We start from the raw sequence: 18097 nt of genomic DNA on the forward strand, positions 1-18097 counted from the left end.
TCTTTTATTGCGTTCGGAAAAGCGAGCTATCTATCTTATTGATGAAATACCAATCGCCCGTCGCTTACCAACGTAGTATAGGCCCATAGTTCAGTATATTTTGTAAAGTGGCACTTGATGGTGTTCACGTGATTCGTTGCTTTGATAATTATTTACCTGCTGTGGACGCACCCCCACACACTTTTCAAATAGAATCGATGCCCCTGCTGGCGGCACACGTGACGGACATTTGTTTGACGTTGGATTATTACCGGCCTCAACGCATAGAGAAACGAGACGTTCTGTTGTAAAATTAAAATCATGTCAACGAAATATTGCATATCGTATACGTTTGAAAATTTACTGAGCAATTGTTACATATTCATTTCTAATCCTCGTTTATTAATTCTAGGCCTAATGTTGTACTGTACAGTACAGATAACATTCAATTCAATTTATAAAAAGTGGCAAAAAAAGTTGTTCATACATCTGTATTTAGCGAAGCAGATCTCTGGATTGCCAAAACCAAAATAAACGGTATTTGAAAGCTAGGCATGCTCCATTGACGTTGATAAGCGTCATGTCAGTATTTTCTAATGCCAAAGATGGCGCTTTCAACCTGTACAATTTTTTGAGACAGGCTGTATACACGCATGATTCAATTCTCTAGTCATTTTGCCTGAGTCAATGGACCAAGTGTCAAAAGATGGTTTGTTGCTTCATATAGAAGTCCCAGATATGATAATGAGGATTATAAATACAATGTCACGTTATAACACACACGTAACACTGGTACTCAACAACGGAATGAATCTATATTCCCTCATTAGCATATTTGGGACTTCTATATATGAAGAGCTTATTTCCCAACCGTGTTAAGTCCACAAACCCATGTATCTGATTTCCCTATGCGATATTGCAAAGCTATAGGTATTAAGTTTCAGTTGGATGCACCATTACAAAGTAAACACATAGTAATAATACTGTGTGGGCCTTTGTTTCCCAAATGAGAACAATAGTCTGCATATTGTTATGCAGAATTGTCATGGCAAATAATAGCTTGTAGAGGGTACAACTCACTGTTGCTAATGTTAAACTTGTCAAAGTAATTGTGATTGTATCACATAAGTAAATGAGACACATGGGGCTGTGGACTTAACACGGTTTGGAAATAAGCTCTTCATATGAAGCACCTACCAAAAGATGGACTGTAAGAACATTGATGTCTGGAGACGATGAATGCTAAGGAAAGGATCATCATGATCATGAAACGAATTGGAGCGATGAACTCACGAACTCTCTCCTACTTACTTCGGCCCCTGGACTTCGGCATAACTGCAAGAAGACAAGGTGACCGCTTAGAAGAGGTCATTATGCAGGCCAAAATAGAGGGCTCATGTAGACGAGCAGGATCGGATACATAATAATATTTCTCTTCAATATTATTATCTAATCTAGTTTGATTTTATTGACAGTTGGACAATAAAATCACCTTTGATCATGTTGATGTTCGTGTGTATACAGTCCACAGAGGCAGATTTTGTATCCATTCTTGTATCTAGGGTCTTTGATATTGATTAATCAAATTGATCGTGTATAGAACGCATAAGATGGATGTAACAATGTATAATGAAACTCTTGGTTGGACAACTTCAACCAGTGGTTTACAACATTGCTGCCGAAATGGCATAATAGGGTGCTACTGATAAAAACTAAATTAATCCAGGCGCCATTATGGAATTAGAACAAATAAATTACAGATCCAAGCACATACAAACTAAGTATTATTGTAAGACCAATCTATTGAATTGGCATATTTACGCATGTATCGTATTAATTTAACTTTCATCAAAAACACTATTATATGCTTATAGACGAGGTTTTACGGTACTATAATTGAAGACCGAATTAATAAAAATTCCTTTAAAAAAGGAATGTGGCGCCCAATGTGAGCTGGACGGGATATGGTGAATTCCATGGTGATTAGATTTGGTATTATAATGATTTTTTAGGAAGAGTAGAAGATGATCAAATACGAGAGAAATGCTTCATGGAATGAAGCTTTCGTGTCAATTTGCGATTATGTGGGGTGGGAGTTCTGTTTTGGGGGCCATTGTAGTGAGGATATTGCTTTGGATATTGAATATTGTTGAATTTCGTTATCAGGGCCTAGGGTATATGATGGATAACTAGAAGACACAAATAAGTAAGCTTCCCCCTAGTCATCTATACACTCATTCTTGTCACACGACGAATTTCGACAAAGTCATGTAAACGTAATTTCGTTTTTCACCCGACCTCCGTCCAGAAACAATCCGCCTGAAATGTTGAAAACTTGGGGTCGGCGCACTCATGCCAGTTTATAAGGTATAGGCTACTCTGTGTCTTTTGTAGCCAACCATGTGGCTAAGAGAGGCTAGGAAATACTTAAACTAATACAAAACAATCATACCCTCCTTTCATATCAAACAATACCAAGAAATTGACAGGCCTGTTAAATCAAGGGTAAGATCGATCGTTATTCTTCATGAAACGGGCACAGCCCATTTTTATGTTATTAATTCTGCTTAAAATTAATTAATAAATAACAAAATTACGTCATAATTATGACTTTAAGTCGGCCATAGAACTCTATTTTAAACAGACAAAATAGCCATTGGGGTTTCTTTCACTTTACCTTGCTAGGAACCCATCCCAGCAGTTAGGCATATTACAATAAATATTATTTTTGCAAATAAACTTCTGACCTTCAACACAGTCATGTCTTCCAAATTTATTCCTTTCTCTGCTGACCAGGGTTGATTTTCGTTAATTAATGTTTTGTTTTTATCAGAGATAGTCACCACAAAGATACTGAGCTGTATTCAAGCACATAAACCATTAGTGATTTCATGTTTGGTCAGTGGTTGTGTTGGTCAACTATAATTAATTGGTGTTTGTTTAAGGATTAGGTGCACTGTGTGCAATCACTCTATTATCAATAACCTCAATTAAACAATCATAGTGCAAAATTTGACCTTAATTTGCAAAGTATGAGTTTTTGTACTCACATTTTCAAAGGTCATTCAATGAATGCACAAATGTATTGGGGTTAAAGAACTGTGCCCTGATAGATGAGCATGTTGTAGATTCTTCACACTGTAAACAACTAGTTCATGTGCAAACATGTTCAAAACATACATAATTAGAATGGTCAAATGTCACCGTCTATCGGGTTCTAAGAGGCGGTAAACTGGTTTAAACCATACAAAGGTCACGGGTTATTTGGTGTTTTTATAAGTCCATTAATTTTGTATTTTAAACAAAGAATATACACACATCATTTTATCCCGTGCATATCAGAAAACAATAATAAAATAAAATCCTTGCATATTGTGGTTTTATTTCTGAGCTGGGCATAATTTTAGCAAAACAATTAAGGAGTAAATCTAGCAAGACTGAAATTAGAAGATTTCACAAAGTACATGCCTATATGTGGCCCCTCCGTAGAGGGCGCCACAAAAAGACTTGTTTGCGTCTGACGTCAGTGCAAAGGCGCGACGTTATTGGTTGCTGCGGACATGCGCAGTACGGCATTTTTGGTCTGGTTGTCAGGACGTCATACGCAAACTAGTCCTTTGACAAGCCTTATAAATCGGAGATGTGGAGAACAATTTTAAGACCGTTAATAAAAATACAATAAGAATGGAATGGGCATGAAGATCGATCCTTGGGGAACCCACATTTTAGAGAAGTGGAAAAAGTCTGCGGATTAATGACCATAGTATTTTCTGTCGCAAAATTTAGGGTTCCTTGTTAAAATTACCAGCAGAAGTGGGCAACAGGGGTGAGCAATGGATTTACCATGACTGCTACCCACCTCGTTGAAAATAAATACAGAATATAACCGGACGTCCCTTTTAAAGGAAAATTTGTTTCTGCATTGTTTATGTTATTCAGTTTTTCCTGGAAATGGCATAACATATCATTTATTCAGTACATCTATATTTTATTTGACAATGTTATCATAATATAGATATTATGATCTACCATACGTTTACTTGTTTTTTAATTATCGTAGGCTTTCGTGATCGTATAAAATTGGTCTAAATAAATTCTTTGACCCCTATTATGACCTGTGTAATAAAAAAAAGTCAACAAAAGTAGTCCCGAATATGTCTATAACTAATAATATAACCTTCTTTCAATACGATGGGCTACCTCAAAGATATAAAGATATTCAGTTCTTCTCGGGAGAACTTTTGCTACAAAATAAAGAAGAAAAATAAAATAACATGAAAATGGAATGTTTTTAGTTACGGTGTTGTTGCTTCTCATTTTCTCGCATTCTTGTTTTCAAAACCTTTTCATTTGATTACGTAATATTATGTTGAAATCATTTATCTTGATGCTTATACGTGTTACTTCGCGGAGGGATACTCTTTAAACCTAGAAAGTGAAAGTACATTGAATTGTAAATAAGACGATCCGTAAAATAGTAATTTCTCTGATCATATTATTAGATTTTGTTTTATTAGTTTTGTCCCCAAAATTATTCATGTGTTCTGGGTAGTTAGAAAGCAACAAAAATAATCCAAGTTCCTAAATGCAGATATAATTATATTCGTTTAGACGATATAAAAAAAAACCCTGAAATAAACTAAAAAATATTTACAATGGCGAATTGACACATTGTATATATTTCATAGATTAGTAAATCGGTTCATTTACATACCGATCTCGCGGTTTTGCACGAGTCAATCAAAAATGTCCATTAAATTTGATGAAATTGGAGGTACACACGTGAGTTTATCAGCTGGTGTCAGCGAATTTTGGAAGTTGGGGAAAAGAAGATTTCAAAATTGTCATAAATTGAAGGAATATTATTTGTGGAGTAGGTGAACTAGAGCGATTTAATTCGCATTATAGGTGCAAGTCGGATCCAATTAGGCCGTCTGGATCGGGACACGCGCGCGAGAGAGTTTACGAGCCACAATTGATGATGAAGTTTATTTGATCAATGCCCGACTTCAAGTGCTCTTCTACCGTCTTAACATCACTTCTTAACGTGATACCGATGTTTCTAATGGATATTTAGGAGAATACGAAGGAGACTTTCCAACTTTTCTCAACTTTATTCAGTCTGAAGAGGCACTGTTGTTGTGTCCGTTTACAATGGCGAACTTATCTCCAACAAACTTTAATCGGACCAATCTTGGACAGCACAGTTTACAACGACCAACTCCTTTTTCAATAGAAGACATTCTCCACTCAAAATCACGAAATAAGACGTCAACAAATTCAGAAGCAGCACGCCATAGACATTATTCTTCGGGATTACAAGGAGAATCAACGTTTGTGGAAAATTCATATTCGTTCACATCTTTCCCGGATTTACCCGCGGTAACACGGCGGACATCTTCAGAGTTGTGCGCATGTTCTCCCGTTCCTTGCTACTGTAAATCTCGGGCACATGAACACCTACCACAGCCCTATTTTGTTCCAACTCCGGGTAAGTGCTTCGCTGTACTTTTTCAAAATTATGGAAAAATGATTTGTGTTAAAGCGATCTAAGTTTAGTTTTGTATTGCATTAATGCACCTGTTATTTAAGTTAAATAATTTTGATTCTCTTATATGCAGCTGAAAATATTATTATGAATGATGATGATTTGTAATCTTAATGTTATGATTGACATAGGCCTAGGCCTATAAAATGGAAATCATGCTTTTTCAATGCAACATCAGATACCCTTAAAACCACACGAATTGAATAATCAAGACGTTTTACGACAATAATCTTCAAATTTGGTACTAGATCTTACTCTCTAAATGTACACCGAGTGGAAAGAGTGAAAAAAAGAGTGAGAGAGTGAAATGGTGGACAACTCCTTTTTAAGTTGACAAATTTCACTCCAAAAGGATTGAAAAAGGTTATCTGTATACTCTCAAAAGAGTGAGTATTGCCTAAAGAAATGTAGACTTTCATTCTGGAGTGAAAAAAAAAACCGGGTTGTCCTTCGTTAATTGAACGAGTGGAAATTCACTCTTTTACATTTAGAGAGTATGAATGATGATGATTTACTATCTTTGTTATGATTGATATAGGCCTATAAAATGGAAATCATGCTTTTTCCAAATGCATGTAATAATGCAACATCTGATCCTCTTAAAGTAGCCACAAGAATGTAATAATTATGACGTCTTACAACATTAATCTTCAACTTGAATTTGGTGGATTTTACTCTGTAAATGTACACCGAGTGGAAAGAGTGGAAAAAAAGAGTGAGATCGAGAGAGTGAATTGGTGGATAACCCCATTTTGAGTGGACATTTTCACTGCATATTAAAAGGATTGAAAAGAGTAGTATGTATTCTCTCAAAAGCGTGAATATTGCCTAAAGAAAATGTACTTTCTTTCATTTTGGACTGTTTTCCACTCAAAAACCGATTGTCCTTGAATTGAAAGAGTGGAAATTCACTCCTTTTATATTTAGAGAGTGTGAATGATAATAATTTGCTATCTTTGTTATAATTGACATAGGCCTATAAAATGGAAATCATGCTTTTTCCCAAATGCATGTAATAATGCAACATCTGATCCTCTTAAAACCACAAGAATGTAATAATTATGACGTCTTACAACATTATTCTTCATGTGAATCTTATGTTGCATTTTAATCATGTTGATTTGACTGATCACTTGAAACTGGGGAGTAATATCATTTTGCTACAACAACAAAAATAACATTGCTAAACAATACGAAAACAGGATCACCGTGACTCAAAGACGAATCCTATATTATGAAATAATGTTAAACGTAGGCCTACTGACATCAAATTCTATTACAGCATATTCATGATATAAAACCTAAAATATTTACCAATCATGACAATGATGACAATATTATAACAGCCTGTATTTCAGTAATGGGCAATTCCAGAAAATAGATGCTGCACATATATAGACATGATAAAGAGGAGTTCCATTACCTGACCCTTTTTTCAGTCTAAAAACTCTTGATTGTTGGAAATCCCTTTTTAAAGGCGAAAATATATCCCCTAGAGGAGTTTGGATTTCCTGACCTTTTTTTCAGTCGAGATTGTTGGAAATCCCGACTTTTTAAGTGTTCAAAGGCGAAAAAATTCAGCAGAAAAATAGTTTAAAATCTTAAAACCTCAAGAGAACTCAATTTGGAAAATTCTTGCTCTAATTTGTCATTCATTAAAATTGCATTTCCAAGTTTTGATCACATTGGCAACTGGTGTTTCAGTCGGTTTCAGAAAGCAAACGTGAAATTCCATGCATTTCTTTTATTAAAGTCACGCCTCTGGTATAAAGTGTGTACTTATTTTCTGGAATTGCCCAATTTTGCAATCCTCATCGTGATATGCAAATACAAGCTGCATCAATACCAAACACCTGCTAATAATTCCTTCCAAATGCAACATCAGATCTTCTTGAAATGATCAGAATAACCATATTATCTACTATCATCATCTACTAATTTAGGTGCGATGATCTTACCAGCCTGGTCTATAATCACGGGAAACTATTGGTAAACGATTATTTTGATACACCCTGTATATAGAACTTCATAACCACAAATTCAAACGCTTCATGTTGGCCCAAAATATTTTTAGAAAAATTATTTTAATATTCTCAATTCTCGTTGACAAAGGTCTAACTATCTGGACCTCAACGAAGACTCAGAAGATACTTATGACTTATATTATCATCTGAGTGTCCCAGGTTCATTGAAATTAACAACAACAACAAAAGAAAGAAAAAAAGAACACAAAAAACAACAACAGACGAAAATTTCATTTGATTGATAAGATAGACGTGTCATATCCTTGTGTGTCTTCTCGATAGATATGACTTGCTGAAATACATGTCTCAATTGAACATATGTTGTGTCTTAGAGACTTTTTTTAGAGTGTCCTCACGTCTTGAGCTAAGACATACTCTCTAAATGTTTAAAATTAAGAATATTGTCTATATGTATTCACAGAATTGGGGTCATAGGTCATTAAAGGGTCTTGTGCTAAGACATACTCTCTAACTTTCTAAAATTAAGAGTATAGTGTCTATATGATGTTCACAAAATTGGGGTCAAAGGTCATTAAGGGGTCTTGAGCTAAGACATACTCTCTAAATGTATAAAATTATAAGAATAGTGTCTATAGGGTGTTCACAGAATTGGGGACATAGGTCATTAAGGGGTCTTGTGCTAAGACATACTCTCTAAATTTCTAAAATTAAGAATAGTTTCTATAGGATGTTCACAGAATTGGGGTCAGAGGTCATTAAGGGGTCTTGAGCTAAGACATACTCTCTAAATTTCTAAAATTATAAGAATAGTGTCTATAGGGTGTTCACAGAATTGGGGTCATAGGTCATTAAGGAGTATTGAGCTGAGACATACTCTCTAAATTTCTAAAATTAAGAATAGTGTCTAGGGTGTTCACAGAATTGGGGTCATATGGGTCATTTAGGGGTCTTATGTTAAGACATGCTCTCTAAATTACTAAAATTATAAGAATAGTGTCTATACGGTGTTCACAGAATTGGGGTCATAGGTCATTTAGAGGTCTTATGCTAAGGCATACTCTCTAAATTACTAAAATTAAGAATAGGAGACGAATCTGACTTACGAATGAAATATTCAATATAATACTATAGAATTTAATCAAATTCATTTTAAATGTTTTAATCCAATTTTGGATTTGTCCCTGATCGCAATCGATTATAGTATTAGACTGATATTTAATCTAAGGAATTTAGAGAGTATGTTCCTAGCTTTTTGTTGTTTTCAATACACTGTTGTCTTGTCAAGACACCATTTCTCAGTTTTCCTTTTGTAGTAGTCCTTGTCCCTTAATAAATGTTCACAAAACATTCTTTGGTAACTTTAAAACTTAAAATGTTATAGCAAAGAGGTGACAAAATATTGGTTCCACAGGAGACAAAAAAATGAATAAATCTCTGATTTTGTAACAAATGGTCTCAGATTGCTCCGCTTGCAAAAACATTCTATTCAAAATTAAGAATAGTTTGCCATATCTCAGGTGCTTTGTGCTCAGGTGCCTGGTAAACATGGCAATTACCCAAATGTTCGTCCCCATTTTTCAATTTTTGGCCCATTTTAATAGTCATTGTCATTTTGAGGACACTTTATTCTTGGATATATGCTTTATACCATGAATTCTGTACTAGCTTCGTTATCCCTGGGTTCGTATGAGCTTGTATGCATGTACAAATACTGTTTCCTTATTTTACACGGGAACTAGTAGCCTATAACCCGTTGCACCGTGCGGTCAATTATCCCGTCTGCTGCAGCGGTTGAAGTGCTATTGTCATCCACGTCCGCTATATTTCACTATTTACCGTTACTCGGTAATCCGGTCCCGTTATACCGTTATAATTCGGTTTCCTTCATTTCCCTGGCTTTTACTGTTTATGCCAAAATCCTGGTTTAGTTATAAGTCGTTATATCTCTTTTTTTTTCAATTTCTTCCGTTCCTTTCCAGTCCATACCAGTGGAGGCGGACTATTTTGGGGGTACGACTGTGGCGGAATGTCAAATTCAGAGAGCGTGCCCCGCCCCGGCTTCCACTACTTCTTTTCCACCAAGTTCAACCTTTTCCTTTAACACCAATTCTTTGCAATAGGCCTCCATAGCAACAACCAAAAACAATATTATTATAGGCGTACAGTAATATGAATTCAATAGTTACAAGATGAAAATCTCCATTTTGTTAATGTTGAAAAAGTTGTGTTTATTGGTATCACTTCCAATAGCTGTTCGATTTCCGATGAGCAAGAATTTATACTTTTGGAAGTTAATTGTTATAAATTGGTCGACCCGGGGAAATAACACAGTTACATTTAGTAGATGTGCTATAGTCTTGTCAATATCGCTGGAAATTGTTGTATATAAGTTAAGGGATCTAAAATGAGCGTTTATTGTGTTTCGACAGTATTTTTTGTGGGACATGAGAGCACCTCAGACCTATCGAATTGCATTCTGAATACGAAGCATGTCCTTCTGATATCAAATAATTTTCATTTTTGAAAATCACAATATAATACAAATTTTATGACAAATTATAAAAATTTGATATTTTTCAAATTTTTGATATATAACAGTCCTCGAAGTAAATTATATAAATCCAATGATATATTCTTAAAGTGCATGTAGCAGGGAGGAAAAGCCGACGGTCAATTGAAAATTTTGACCTTTCATATTGAAGATATAGATTTTTTTCCCAAAAAGACCTAATTTTTTTTGGTGTTTTGGGAAAAAAAATCCATATCTTCAATACGAAAGGTCAAAATTTTCAATTGATCGTCGGCATTTCATCCCACCTACATACACGTTAAGTATAAGTCATCAGATTTATAAAGTTTACTTCGAGTACTGTTAAATATCAAAAATATCAATTTTAATGATTTGCCATAAAATGTGTATTAAATTGCGAATTTCAAAAACCAAAATTATTTGATATCAGAATGACATTCTTCGTATTCAGAATGCAATTCGATATGTCTGATGTGCTCTAATGTCCCAAAATAAATACTGTCCAAACGTTCATACCCCAGCCCTTAAGGCAATTTAGATTTCTGGTTCATATCTCATTCATTTTTTTCAGAGAAACGATAATATTCAGTTGTTAGTGATAATTACATTTTGGGAATAAGCTTTTTTCGTGGATATCTATACTGAAAAACGTCAAAAAGAGGATGATATAGGATCACGAAATCCTCCTTTAAATTGAGTTGTTAAGTTATGTAGGCCTATAATTAGGCTTTAATAATAATATACACCAGCAAACACACACATTTTGGGTTTTGGTATAGATAAAAACGTTTTAATAATAATCGGTTATATAAAGATCATGGAAACGTTTTAAAACGTTTTGCATGAAAACACACTATAAAAATATTTTTAAAATGTTTTCAAAATGGTATTTTAAAATATTTTTTGCAAACTTTTTTTGCCAAATATTAATTGTCAAGAATATTTGCAGTATAGGTTATCAACATTATGTGTTTGAATGTTATGAAAACGTACGTTTCATACTTTACACACCCTTTATATAACCCGACATTTAAACGTTTTCTGTCAACCTTTTCTAACCTTTTGCGAATGATGTCGAAAACGTTTTGTGTTTGCTGGGTAGGTCTTCTTTATCATATTTATTAAACCACTTTCATATCATCGTATTGATAGAATTTGTCCATATGATTCATATGGACAAATTCTATCAATACGATAATGATGCTCTTTTGCATGTTTGGAGCCAATCATCGCGTCTGGGTTCAATATTATGTCCAGTTATCCATTCACTTGTATGGATCATATATGTTTAATCAATCGTGAAGTGATGTGATAATTTTGCTTATCTCTTATTGATAGACTTGGCCGCTCAATTAAGTAACGGTCAGTATACGGTCTTATATATCGCTTTACGGATCAGTAGATTTAACCAATTTGGCCAGCCAATTTGGGTGTCTGGGGGTTTAGGGTTGTGCATTGATCCTATAATCCAATATATCTGGATCAGGATTGATTTGGTCATTTGTTACCATGGCTACACCCGGGGCTACACTAGGCTTGGGCACAACTGAATGTACAAACCACATTAAACATGTTAAACGCAATAAAATGAAAGAGGCAAGCAATATGTCGCATATAAAATGTTAGTATAGATAACGATTTAAGTATGCCTATGTATTATTATTAATGCATACACCCTGTTAAAGTCCCAAGCAATAAATTTGCATTTAAATGACAATGAATAGTTGAGCTCAATGTCCGTTGTAGGCCCTGCTATTCCGAAATAAAGACATTTTAAACCTGCTTTGAAACAGAGCCAACATTATAAAAATACCATGAAACATTTTTAAATTATGATCGAAAGTTATGAATGATTTTTGTTATAATTCACATCTCTTTATGTTATTATTTTTGTCTCTTCCAGCTGATGTTTGCATTCCATCTCCTACCAATGTTATAATTCTCATCACATTTTCTTTGTTTTTCCTCATCAGCTGGTTTTTGCATCCCATCTCTGCTCCCAGCCTCTTCTGAATCATCCAGCTATAGACATAACAGTAGACGACGCAAAGCTCGAACCGTTTTCTCCGATTCACAACTCACCGGTTTAGAAGCTAGGTTCGAATCCCAGAAATATTTATCAACTCCGGAGAGAATTGATCTAGCCGCTGCCCTCGGGTTAACAGAGTCACAGGTAAGCTATTATAATCATGTACTTGTACAGAAAAAAATAGTGTTTAGATTTTAAACACTTTTTTAAACACTATTACACAACATTTCTAAACATGTTTAATTTCTAAACACCAATGTGACATTCCAAGACTTCGTGAGATTAGTTTCTAAACACAAGCCACCAAATTTTTAAACATTTACATTGTAGTTTCTGCTAACGTGTTGGTGTTGTCTGTAGGCTAAACACCAATCATAATGTTTAAAAGACAAACACAAGCCATTAAATTCTTAAAAGTGTTTAATATTTACGCTTATTTTTGCTGAAGTTTTGTTGGTGTTTTTTGTAGCTATAGCTGTTTGTATTGTTGTTTGCATTATAGGCCTACTTTAAATAGACGCACACTCCCTATAGAGGAGTTCGAACCTCCAGACGTGTTGCCCAATCGTGATTGTTGGGAATCCAGACTTTTAAAATGTCCAAATGCGACAAAAGCCACAGAAAATGGTTTAAAAGAAAACAAAAAAACAACAACAATTTGTTAATTTTGGACAATTCCGTGAGCTTTCTTTCATTTCTCTTATTTTAATTTTTATCATCTATTTAAAGACCTACATCCTTTTGTATCATTTTCAAGTAAATCTGCGCATGACACCGAAGCCATTAAATTAAAAGCATATTTTAAACAGATTGAGCAGAGTAAAGCACACTTATCAATATGCAAATCGGACATATGGTTTTCAAAGTAATGAATTTATATATTTTTTGTATCGTATTGCTTTTATCAAAAATCAATAAAGCTCATAAATAGGCCTATCTGACGCACTCTAATTTGCATATTTGCATCATTAATTGGCATTTATGCAAATTTTCTCATTAATTATGCAGTTAAGCACATTATAGCGCTGCTTCACTATGTAATACATTAGAACATAATACAAAGAAAGTATTTCCTTTTGTTTCCTATTGTTTTGGAAACTCATTAACTGCTCATATCATTTGAACTGGTTGTCCAAATTCAACGGGGTCTTCATCAAGCTTTGCAGATGCTGTTTACAATTTCCTGATTTCAAGAAATATCCTTGCATTTCCAGGCTTTTTCAAATAATATTGGCAACTGGAATACCGGTCGTTTTCAGAAAGCAAACTTAAAAATCCAGACATTTCTTTTATTTTCAAGTTACTCCTCTACAGGGGGTGTGCACCTATTTTCTGGAATAGCCCATTTCGGAAATCTGCAGCATGACTGTTTTAAGATGTTTCAGATACAAGTTGTTTCTTTATCGTCAAAGTGACGTGATCATAATACGTTTGTTACTAACGCATCTATTTAATATATCAAATTCCAAAAGAGATATTTGTTTGAATATCTTTAACAGCTGCACGTGTTTGTCTGTATATCTGTCGACATCTTGTTTAGATATTTAGTTGAAATGTCCTACCTATTGGTTCCGGGTCAAAGATAAAACAGCGCTAATATATACAATGAGCGACGTTAAACATCTCCATGCTGGTGTCATCCGCAGACCATAAGTTTTCCATTTTCTTTTAAAATTCCACAATATTTCAGAATTTATACATTTTTATGACCATATTTAGCATCAGCATGAAAAACGCATTAAAATGAGTACAAACAAGCCTCGTATTGGTTCAGTGGTTCTTGAGATAGCTCAGATATTTTTAGAAAAATATCTCATAACTTAAATTTTTATTATGTTGAAGGCTATGGCTAGCACTCAAAGCATAAACATCAGACTTGGTGTTAACTTCCTCGTTAAAGGGTTTCAGTTATGGACCGTTTACTATCAGATGTTCAAATGCTGATCGGTTGGTAAATTCAATTGAAAGCATTTAGCGATTTTAATCTTGGTCAATACACAGATATGGAGGTAATTTGGTTCCCATGAGGAAATCTGTTGTTTTTTTGTTTGTTTTGTTTTGTGTTTTTTTTGTCACGAAACCCATCATAGTTCAAACTGCATGGAATTTGTTTTTTACCCGTGGAAAATGGGAAATGATGAGAAGGGCTGTATTGGGTTAACATTTCGGTTACTGGTCGATTAGCATGTTTAGTCAGAAAACCCTAATCCTTAACCTGACCCTAAACTTCAACCTAACTCTAACCTATAACTTAAACCCTAATCCTAAACATAACCCTAAACATAACCCTAATCATAATCCTGATTCCAATGGAGAGGGGGGGGGGGCTGCACGAGGACTTGAACCCCAAATATTTGGAAAAATGATGAATTTGTTCTTTTTGACAATTCAGGCCAAATTTCTCCCCCACATTTTCAACACAAATTGGCACCATTGTCTGACCCTAACCCTGGGGTGCCTAACGTCCTAACCCTATACCCATATAATACTAGAACCCTAACCCACTGGCCCAACCCTATATCACCCTAACCCACGGGCCCCACCCTATATCCATTATACACTATAACCCTAACCCACTGGTCCCAACCCTATCCCTATAAGTTATAACCCTAACCCACGGCTTATAACACTATATAACCCTAACCCACGGGCTCCAACCCTATATAGCACTATAACCATAACCCTAATTCTATAGTCATAACCCTAACCTTATCCCTAACCATAATCATAACCTAAAATGCCCTAAACTCTAACTTTAACCCTTTTCGGACTAATGCCCTTTGTACGAATGGTTTGTTCGCAAATATGGTATCATTTAACAACGCACAACAACAGCAACGAAGATGTATGAGAAGGTACCCGGTAATAAATTTGCATGAAACATCTTCTCCTCTATAGGGTCATTTATTTCTACGATTCTAACATGTTTTGAATCGATTCGATGTAAAATGGCCACCCATTATGGAATGGGACACAAACATTGAGCGAACGTGTCAGTTGTCAAAAATATTTGTCTTGCACTTGATAGAGTCCGTCATATCAGGCAATGGGAAAATACCTTCACTTGACAGTAAAAGGCTTGGTTTTGAATTGGCCCAGTCCATGAGGAGAGGGCTACTTCGATCGTCACATGCCTCTCAATAGATTCCCATTTTTTCCGCCGTGCACCTAATAACACCCAAGCCTTACACCAATGCTGTATATAACTTATGCATATATAAGCTTAGCCCAATAAACAAATTTTATTTTCAATGTGACTGTGCCCCCCACTTCAGCATAGCTCAGGAACACCTTGTAATCCACCATTCCGTTTTAAAGGGAATTTTTATTGACTTTGGCTGGCCATACAGGGCTGACATACATGTATTAATTGGAATTGAATTCTATTTCACTGTCTCCTACTCGTATTTGTTAGGAGTCCACACCAAGTGACCCCGTTTTAGTTATTTTAAACGGTCAACGCTGAATGACCTCTGAATTCTCTAAACCAATAGATACCCCTAAATTTGAGTTCTCCTTTTTAATTCTCTTCTGGAATTAACAACCTTTTTACTGATCAAAACCAAATTTTCGTCCCCATTTGTTAGGTTTTTTGTGTCCCATTTTCAGTCATTTCAATGATACTTTATACTCTTTCCCGTCCCCATTTTATCCTTGAAAATTTCTGGGGGAAATTTCCCCCACCCCCACAACGACTCACTGATTATAATAAACTATTAAACATGTTCTTGCTATCACTTTTAACATAATGAATTGGATATTCCATAAAATAGATGCACCCCCCCTCCATAGAGGAGTCCGGATTTCCGGACTTTCTGTCCAGTCATGATTGTTGGAAATCCAGAATTTCAAAATGTCTAAATACGAAAAAATCCAGCAAAAAATAATTCAAAATCGAAAATCCTATATTTAAGGGGCTCATTTCGGAAAATTTTCTGATTTTATATACATTTTATTTCATTTCCAAGCTTTTTCCTGTAACCATGGTAACATTGGCAGCTGGAATTCCAGTCGTTTTTAGGAAGCCAACCTGGAAATCCAGACATTTTTTTTTATCATGTTTGTTAAAAAATTACTCCTCTATAGGGGGTGTGCATCTATTTTCTGGAATAGCCCATTGGGGTCAATCATTTTGAAGCTCATATTCCCCTGTTTAGACCTATATTGTAGGTCTATATCTTTCACAAATAGAGTGAGTATTTCAAATGGAAATTATATATTCTATTTGAAACCCATACCCCCCCTGTAGAAGAATTTAGCTAAATCACCAGGGGGGGGGGTATGTTTACCGGAACATCCCAATATTCCAGAAAAGATTAGTAATGATTTTATAAACATTTAAAATGTTAAATGCATTTTATTTTTAATTCATTGCAGGTCAAAACGTGGTTTCAAAATCGCCGGATGAAGCAAAAGAAAGTGACGAAAAAAACAAAAGACAAACAGAAAAACGCAAAAAAAGGAAACAAGGATGCAGACGACATCGGAGATGATGAGGACGAGATGGAGGAGGAGGAGGAGATATGTGTTGATGACGTACATTGACTTGATTGGGCATATTATAATAATGGTTTGGAAATGGACTTTGCTATGGACTTTGTGCTGTGGATGGACACATCCGTCGAGCATGATAAATGCAATTATTTTTTTTATGATATTGTATATATCTAGGCATTTACAGCAATAAACATTCATCGTGTAGAGACCGCTGACAGGTTTGCGCCCACAAGCATTGATTTGGACATGATATAATGATTTGGAAATGGACCTTGCTAATACAATTGCGCTGTGGACACATCCGTCGAGCATGACAGATATATATATTTTTATGACATTGTATGCTAACAGGAATAAACAATCATCTTTTATCTCAGACTGCTGACAGGTTTGCGCCCACAAACATTGGTTTGGACATAATATAATGATTTGGAAATGGACCTTGCTATTGAAATTGTGCCGTGGACACATCCGTCGAACATGAAAGATACGAATATTTTTACGACATTGTATATATCAAGGCATCACAGGAATAAACAATCATCGTGTAGAAACTGCTGACAGGTTTGCGCCCACAAGCATTGATTTGGACATGTTATAATAATGATCTGGAAATGGACCTTGCTATTGCAATTGTGCTGTGGACACGTCCGTCGAGCATGAAAGATATATTTTATGACATTGTATGCTAACAGGAATAAACAATCATCTTGTAGAAACTGCTGACAGGTTTGCGCCCACAAGCATTGATTTGGACATGTCATAATAATGGTCTGGAAATGGACCTTGCTATTGCAATCATGCTGTGGACACATCCGTCTAGCATGAAAGATACATTTTTTTATAATATTGTATAAACAACAATAAATAATCATCTTGTTAGGACTGCTGACATGTTTGGGCCCAAAAACATGACAAACTAGTGTTTTAATTTGGGACCATGATTGTGAAGGCGGACAGTTACATGAAGAGCTTTGCAAAATACATTTTGCAGACGCAAAGGAAGCCTGGCTTTGAAGATCTACCGTATATACCGAATATGCTGATGGACACTCTATAAACTTTTAACTCAATTTTGCGTGACTGGAACAGTATTGCTCGCATCGTTCATAAAACAAGACATTTTGGTCTTATGTAGTTTTATTCGGAATAACGAACAATTTTACAGGCGTTAGGGATAACTGACAAAGTATCGAGTTTAAATACCATTTCGGGATCGTTACTCGTAAAATACCGAATTCTAAACGTCTGGAATGAAGATCTACGTTATCATGATTAGGCTATTCAATTTGAAATTCACACTCCCCCATGGAAAATTTTGGAAATATGTTCCACCGGGGGAGTATGAATATTCCACCGGGGGAGTATGAATTTTTAATGGAATTAGCATATTAGGCAACTCCCTTTGAATTTCATACACCCTCTTGAGAAAGATTGAACCTGAATCTTTCACAGAGGGAGGGTGAGTTTCAAATAGACCTGCCTAATGTGATAATTCCATTTAAAATTCATACTCCCTCTGTGGAAGA

General features: G+C 35.2%; 1 protein-coding gene across 1 annotated transcript; it reads left to right on the top strand.

The window, feature by feature from the left end:
- The first annotated feature begins 5132 nt into the window (after nt 1-5132).
- Nucleotides 5133-16715, top strand: LOC140169125 (brain-specific homeobox protein homolog). Its single transcript, XM_072192385.1, has 3 exons — nt 5133-5470; nt 12016-12215; nt 16449-16715. The coding sequence occupies exons 1-3, from the start codon at nt 5134-5136 to the stop codon at nt 16614-16616; spliced, it is 705 nt and encodes a 234-aa protein (XP_072048486.1). The 5' UTR covers nt 5133; the 3' UTR covers nt 16617-16715.
- The last annotated feature ends 1382 nt before the right edge of the window (nt 16716-18097 follow it).

Source organism: Amphiura filiformis, chromosome 14, assembly GCF_039555335.1.
Source record: "Amphiura filiformis chromosome 14, Afil_fr2py, whole genome shotgun sequence".
Classification (NCBI taxonomy): Eukaryota; Metazoa; Echinodermata; class Ophiuroidea; order Amphilepidida; family Amphiuridae; genus Amphiura; species Amphiura filiformis.

Coding starts and splice junctions, on each gene's coding strand:
- LOC140169125 (XM_072192385.1), top strand. CDS start 5,134: ATGGCGAACTTATCTCCAACAAACTTTAATCGGACCAATCTTGGACAG. Junction 5,471..12,015: donor CTATTTTGTTCCAACTCCGG/GTAAGTGCTTCG, acceptor TTTCCTCATCAG/CTGGTTTTTGCATCCCATCT. Junction 12,216..16,448: donor TCGGGTTAACAGAGTCACAG/GTAAGCTATTAT, acceptor AATTCATTGCAG/GTCAAAACGTGGTTTCAAAA.